General features: G+C 39.8%; 1 protein-coding gene across 1 annotated transcript; it reads left to right on the top strand.

The window, feature by feature from the left end:
• The first annotated feature begins 1,619 nt into the window (after positions 1 to 1,619).
• LOC145445792 (uncharacterized) lies at positions 1,620 to 5,435 on the top strand. Its single transcript, XM_080323933.1, has one exon. It carries the CDS (start codon positions 2,177 to 2,179, stop codon positions 3,338 to 3,340), a length of 1,164 nt encoding a protein of 387 aa, XP_080180059.1. The 5' UTR covers positions 1,620 to 2,176; the 3' UTR covers positions 3,341 to 5,435.
• The last annotated feature ends 2,187 nt before the right edge of the window (positions 5,436 to 7,622 follow it).

Consider the following 7,622-nt stretch of genomic DNA (forward strand, 5'->3'; position numbering starts at 1 on the left):
CCAGTAAGCAAAAAAAAAGAAAGAAAAGCCTAACAAACACGCTCAACAGCTGATTGTTACAGCTGTTGAATAGACTTAAATCGTTGCACTGTAACAGTGCTTCCAAACTCAGGTCAGCTAAGTTTCTCCTAAATTCATTTCTCGCCCAGCGAATCTGGGAAATATCGGCTTCAACAGTAGCCGTTGAGGGAAAGAATGTTGCCAGTCATCCACAAAAGGTTTTCAGAGCTTCAAAATCTTTGGAGGGCCGAACCGGCTTCCATGCATCATGAAAAGAGATCACTTCGCCAGTGCCATCGATCTCATCGCGGAAAGAATTTTCTTCCCGATCCTTTTCCAGGAGTTTCATGTGTTGTCTCTCAACACATTCTATTTAGTAGCCCGACTATAATTTCTCCGTCAGTCTACCGATATATTTTCGGAGGACTTTTGTCACTTCAGGTGGCTTTAATATTACCAACTCGCATGGAAGAGTCCTGGGAAGGTTAGCTTGTTTAAGAACATTGACGCAACAAGACTGTCTGGCAAAACGAGACTATGCAGCTCAGAAATAGCCAGACAGTTTCAGGCGTCACAATGTTCAACTCGATCACAATGCAAAAATCGTGGTTGATTTTGGGGGTTCGAATTACATGAGCAGAATAAAATTTATATTTTAATAATCAGTACTGCGGCAGCTTCTCATTGATACCCGTTTTATCAAATTTAGTGCTCGACAAGCCGTCAAAAATGGTCGTAAAATTGCCTTTGGGCAAATGGAAAGTATGACGTAAACCAAATGCAGTCAGCCGTTCAATCTCGCTGTGCCCACACTATTTAGGACACCATGGTTTCACCCCTAATGGATGGACTGGACCCAGATTAAGAAACCTGCCTTTCACAAACGCTCTTCTCGCTTGTAACGCGGTCCTGTTAACACAACACCATGAACGAAATATACTATTTGGCAGGCCGTGTTATTTTTGGCATATGCCAAAAATTGCTTATTTTTGGCATTTTCAAATTTTTATTTATGGCAGTTTTGGCATCTGGCTCCTGAAATGCCAAAAATAACACGGCCTGGACATGTTCAAGACATGGCCCTTAAAACATGTTTTTTGTTGTTTTATTTTTGCCACGACGTCACGAATCTTCAATTGCAACGTCAGAGTGATTGACATTGACACAGGTAAAATAGGTTAAAAACGACTCCTCTGACGAAAAATGCTTCCGGCCCTGTCATAAACGGACCAAAATTATTTTTGATCAAGACTACATCGCTATGCAGCATTTTAACGGTCATCATCATCAGAATATCCATTCCGTTCTAATGGCAATGATCTATCGTGCTGTAACTGTTGAACCAACGATTTCGAGGGTTCCAACTACTCCATATCGTATACGTCGACTATATCGGGTGCAACTAGGCTAGTAGGCTAATAGTACATGGTTCTTCGAAAGTATTTACACAATTTTGTTCTTACTATAATGGCAGTTTTTTAAAACACTGTTTAAAACATGTGTTTTAAAACAACCCTAGTCGTAATAATAGTTTGACCATCGCATTTCACTTTGCTCATGAGGAGGGGCTGTCGTAGTAGTCGTAGTCGTATGATGCGAACAGCTACATGGCCTGCTCATCCACGCCTGCAGATTTCTGGTATTTACGCACCAATTCGGTAACTATACGAGTCATATACTGTTGCGAATTTTTACCGGCATTTCTGCGTATCATAGCGGAAGTTCCATCAGTGGAACTGGCGCGAGAATAGGCATTGGCTATTTACGACATTTCAGTTATACATTTGGAATTATCATGAGTTTTGAATTATCCTATCGCCATTAGGTATTCCAGATGGTAGGCTACATCAGAAATAAAAAAAGGTAATTGTATCACAATTTACAAGGCACGTATGGCAAAACGTGTACTGATCAGTAACAGCAAGTTTCCACCTGTCTTTTGTTACGAAATATGTTATCTTCGTCTAGAAGAGAAACCAGAGATAATCGATACGAATAACTCATAGAGAAATGCCTAGCCTGGATCCGCATAATCTTATGTCGATAAGGCGACACATAATAGGCGAGCTTCATGCATAACTCATGTATTATACGTCGTTGAGTTGACGCTACTAGATTTATCTTAACCAAATTTTATTTTAATATTGCAATATTTATGTAGCAGAGTAATTTTACTATGGAGAATACAACTCTGAAGGCTGCGACTACTCTTCGACAGACCGAGGACATGTTTGAAAGGGAATTGATAGTGTGTCAAGTTATTAACATCATCATTCTTGGGATATCGGTGTATTTATGCGCCTGTGTGGTAGCGTACGGGTGTGTGACCGGATCGTGGAGAAAAAGACGAAGCGTATCGTCAGGAATGAACAGAGGACTGGTCTACACAATTTGTCTCGTAGCCATGTTCTCAGACATACCGAGACTTGTGCTAACTGAAATTGTGTTCAACGTTAGCCACATAGCTGGAGCTGAATATCATTGCGAAATATTAGTGGACGCTTCAAACATAGCACATTACCTGGGCTCTTTTCCGAAGTACTTTTTCCTATGGTATCGACAGCACACGATATATTCCCATCCCGTTAGCCTGAGCACGTTTTCAGGAAGGTGGGCAGAGTATATCAGCTATTTTGTCTTGATTATATTGGTCGCGTCTTCCATATCAGTGATGTATATTTACACAAGCCCAACATCATACCAACACTCACCTTACGGCTGCGTTTTGTCCCCACTACATAACACTACTGATCCTAACGAAGAAGTTAGCAGAATGATTCGTGACTATTTGGTAGTAGTAGGCCTGGCAGTATTCGAAATCTTTCTGCTAGCCCTTTTTGTTTACCCTTTATGTCGTAATCATATTGCCAGCAAGTCATTACGGACAGGAAGCTCAAACGAAGATAATACCGCCAATAACAACACCAATACAACCAGCACGCCAACCTACAAAAGACGGGAGTCGACTTTCAGCACCCCCACCCGAAAAGCAGACAAAAGCCGCGTTCGTAGCAGCAGTCTGACCAAACTGATCAAACGCTCTTGCATTGCAGCTACTGTTGCTGTGATCGCGGACCTCGTAGTAATGGTAACGGTGCAACTCATCAACAACGACACTCCAGCCGCGATATTGATGGTTATATACAACATCAGAAGTGCAATACACTCACTCTGTCTTCTTTCGACGTTCTCATACTATAAGCGGATATTGAAGGTCTTTTGTGACTTGATAATGGAAGGAAAACACACGGTAGCCGCGACAAATGCAAGCACCATGGACATTTCTAAGGCACAGCACGATTCAGGATACTCAGAAGACCTTCGAAACGGGGTTTCATGAGTTTCATGAGTTACGACATTTTCAGCCAACAGACGACTTATGTGATGTGTGATGTCGTCGTGAACTCGTGACGCTAATAAGCATTGATGATATGTTTTGGTTACATAATCAAAACTGTGCTTCAAGTGGGTCACCGCATTTACGTCGTGGAGCTGCAATATGTTTAGACTGATGTAGCTCACGTTGCGCGAGTTTTGGAAATGCTTTCGGACATGTTTGGAAAAAGATTAGTCTATTTGTCTGATGAGACTAGTTAAAACGAAATGTCGATAGTCTAATTCTAATCTAATTTATGAAATGTTTCTTTTCTCTCATTTTAATTATAATCCAATTTCTAGTTTTCATGAAAATGCTAAGGAGAACTGTACAGTGCGAAACGAACTTAGTTTGGTGTAAGGATATTTGTCATTCTCACGCTCATGCTCAATTGCTCATGCTTATGAATGAACTGAATTTTATTGTAATTCCAAGTTTTTGCGAATTCAGTAATTCTAATTCTAATTTAGTAAAACTGTGTAGATATAATTCTAGTTCTAATATAATTTGGAAAAGCTGAAATTTTTTTAGTTAGTCAACTCTGCCAGAAAAAGGTGCATATTACCAAAAACTGGCTTGTCTCAGCTGGTTAATTGGAAGCTTCCAAAAATGCCAGATAATATCAAATATAAGTCGGTATATATCGAACATAATCGTTGATGCTTATAGGTGCACTCTGATGGTATGAACGTATTTCATAATATTGCCGTTATTCTGAAATAAAATACATTTGTCAGTAAGCCCACTGCCTAGTGCCCAGTCTGGACTAGGACTGCCTGTAATCGACATTGCTCTGACTGTGGAAAAAATGGATCGTGTTGTTACAAAACAACGAAAGGGCGATTGTGGCACTTTTTATTTGTCTTTTTAAATCTAATTATTTCAGTGAAACATAGTCGATTTCTGTGTACCTAAGCTTATTTATTCCATGATTAAACAAAGTCAATTGCATGGTGAGCAGTTGGCCTATATTATAAGTTGCTTGTGTGCTGTCTGAAACCTGCGGTGTGGAGCCTGGAGCAATTCAGTGTTCTCGCGATTGACATATTAGAATTTATTCACCTAACTCTGATCGCTGGTGAATTGACTAAAAAAGGTTATTTTTCCGAGTAGGTGCTCGAAAAACCGGCTTCCGCGTCTACTTCCCGTTGGGCTGACCCGTTTTTAAATCAACTTTCGCGTCATATACAGAACAAGCTGTCTTCACGTGCATTTTTGACCGTGTTAACTAAATATATCTCACATGACGTTCTAACATATTCGCCGCCCATCGCCCTCCAGTCGCGCCCATGGGTATTTTCGGCCCCTTTTTTTTCTCAAAATCGCCTACGTTGGGAATCACAGTTCTTGCTGGATACTGAAGAAGTACGTACAAATGTACGCTGCCAAGTTGATTCGCGTACTTATGTAAGCAAATCACGTGATCAGACTCATCGCTCCTGTAGTTGTTGATCACGAAAGAGGTAACATCTCTACACATTATAAGTGCATACGCGAGGCAGTATACTCGAAACAAAATGTATTACTACTGCTAGTGGCTGGTATACGTTTCAAAACGATCGATATGTCGATGACGTTTAGCAGATCGGGCGCAATACATGTTGCAGACACGAATGACTCATTGCGTTGAGAATACACCACAGCGATATCACTTTTCAACATTCAACGCATAGATTCGAGATTGTGTGAATGAGCAATCTGGTGGGACACGACCGATGATTACGAGCGGCATGGCTTACAATTATAGCAGGCACTATATTTTCAATCAAACATTGCCTATGTCCAGTGTCCAGCCTAGTCTTCGCGATCAGCACAATGACATGCTCACTACATGCTCAGTGGTACGGCAAAGTTTCAAGCTACCCCGATTTGCATTACCAACATATTAGTTGTTGTCTTATATATATCCGCACTTATATCCACTTTATTTGAATAAAGTTACATAAAGGATATAGCGCTGAGTGGGACAGACCAAGACGGTTGTTCTGAAGCCGTTGTCGGGTTTCAATACAAGACGGCGATTTGTCTTGCTGGAATGACGGAACAACAGTTCGACAACAATATCAGGGTGTTATTAGCAAATCGTGAGATGCAGCCCATGCAGGTAATTTGATGACACACACTCAGTGAGTACTAGTACTAGACTAATTCGAGCTAACTACCGGTAATATATTTCTAATATAATTTGTGAAATGTTTTCTGCCCTAATTTTAATTCTAATTTAATTTCTGGTTTTCCTGTTAAAATTGTGTCGTGCGAAACAAGCCAAGCTTGGGGTACGCATTTTTGCCATTCTCATGCTTATGAAAGTGGATTTTTGTATTTATTTTGCGAATGCAATCTGGTTTGAAATAAAACTGTAGCTATAATTCTAATTCTAATCTAATTTGGAACAGCTGAATTTTTGTAGCTCTACAGTGTACACTGTACGGCTCTGCACCATGAATACTCGATCTTCGTTTTGCATCGTATAGCGCCAGTGGGCAACAGCATATGAATAATATGGTACTATATAGTTCTATTACGAAGTGACGCATGTCCGCAAAATCACTTACAACGAATTATGTTACTTTTCACAATTCTGTGTGCTGTTAGGAACGTAACCAGAACTGCTTAATGACATTCCAAGTCATCAGAATTATTAATGACCCATATTTATGAATGAATATTTCGGAATCCACAATTTCTGGCTACAAGCTAAAATAAACACAAATTCGTGTTAAAGTTTAAAATGTATACTGACTTTTACATATTTTTCAATAGTAGGGTTACCATATTTTGAGATCTGGAAAAGAGAACACGGTGACTAGGAGGACACTTTTTTTACAAATCACTAAACTTTTAAAATCGATTGAGAAAACTGGTGGTATGAAAATTGTTACTGTAAAAACTGTTGTGTTGACTCAAAAATATAAACAAAAGGTAATTTTTCCAATTTGACTCCTGGAAGACTCACGCTAACGGGATTAATTCGTCATCCTTGCATGACTCCTGTTTAAATCCAGATTTCGCGTCATTTATGGTGTTTTTTGAGTTGTGCCTGTAGTGTGCACTTACCGTGTGCAGTATTGACACTAAAACTCATCATTTATTATGCTTTTCTCTTGAATAATTTATATTTGTCAGTCACTGATTTATCATAATTGTACACGCACATGTAGAGGGACTGACGGCCTGTATAGCCTTATAGTCACTGAGCGTCACTAGAAGTCCAAGACAAGCCAGGAACTGTTATGACCAAGGGAAGTACATTTTATGAGCTTGTTATTTGATAAGATGTGTACCGGAAATGATGCTCGTAAAGTCTCCCGTAGAATGCATGCTCTATATAACAATAACAGATCGAAGATTCTTGATCTGAATTCTATATTTACGACATCATGTCATCACCCATCCCAGAGGGACCGAATTCAAAGACTGAAGTTGTTAATCTTGAGAGAAGCGATTTGATAACGCAGGATCAGGACAGGATTGAGTTCAGCGCAGGTTTTAGCAAATATCAAAGTACGTTTTGTGTACGACGTATTATTATGATGCATCCTGCGCGCAGTTCTTCATGTCTAGCTTAGTCTAGTACAGTCATCAACAATAGTTATTCATCCCAAGTCAAAGAATGCACGGGCACGTCGGGCATGCATGACATCAATCAATCAATCAATCAGGTTTATCAATATTTTCATCGTTTCAAAACATCACAAGACTGCGATACAATGAAAAGATAGGAAGGTGTCGAAACAACTTGGAGTAGCCTTTCATATCAGACACCCATCTTAGCCTAGGCGAAGAGAACATAGAGAACGAGCAGACAACAGTTGTATGCAACGCAGCTGTATCAAACATGTCTGACGCACGCGATTTCAAAATTGGGTGTATTATTATTATTATTATTTTCCTCTGCTGGTAGCATTTATACTGTATTCGTACTACTGTCTACTCAGATTGCAAGGACGGGACTATTCGGTCCCGGTCATTTTGACGACCGGACATATCAATTAGGGATGGTGTGAACGTGAGGTTCACGTTCGCGTTCTGTGTGTGAACCTCAGAAATCGAGAGGTGCACGTTCACAAACGAACCTTGGTAGAAGAAAGTATCTATTTAGTATATAAAAATAAAGAATAAAAATTTTGAAAATTTTCTGTTCACCCCATGAAAGTGTTAGGCTGTCTATAGAAACGATGCTGACCAAATTTGGTTCAATTCCAACCGGTGGAAGCGGAGTTATTGCCGTCGAAAAATTTGGATT

Source organism: Botryllus schlosseri, chromosome 9 (genome assembly GCF_051294905.1).
Source record: "Botryllus schlosseri isolate E-star chromosome 9, Bs_hap1, whole genome shotgun sequence".
In the NCBI taxonomy this organism is placed as follows: domain Eukaryota; kingdom Metazoa; phylum Chordata; class Ascidiacea; order Stolidobranchia; family Styelidae; genus Botryllus; species Botryllus schlosseri.

Bases quoted from the DNA above. Each gene is read 5' to 3' on its own strand.
- LOC145445792 (XM_080323933.1), top strand. From the start codon at position 2,177: ATGGAGAATACAACTCTGAAGGCTGCGACTACTCTTCGACAGACCGAG.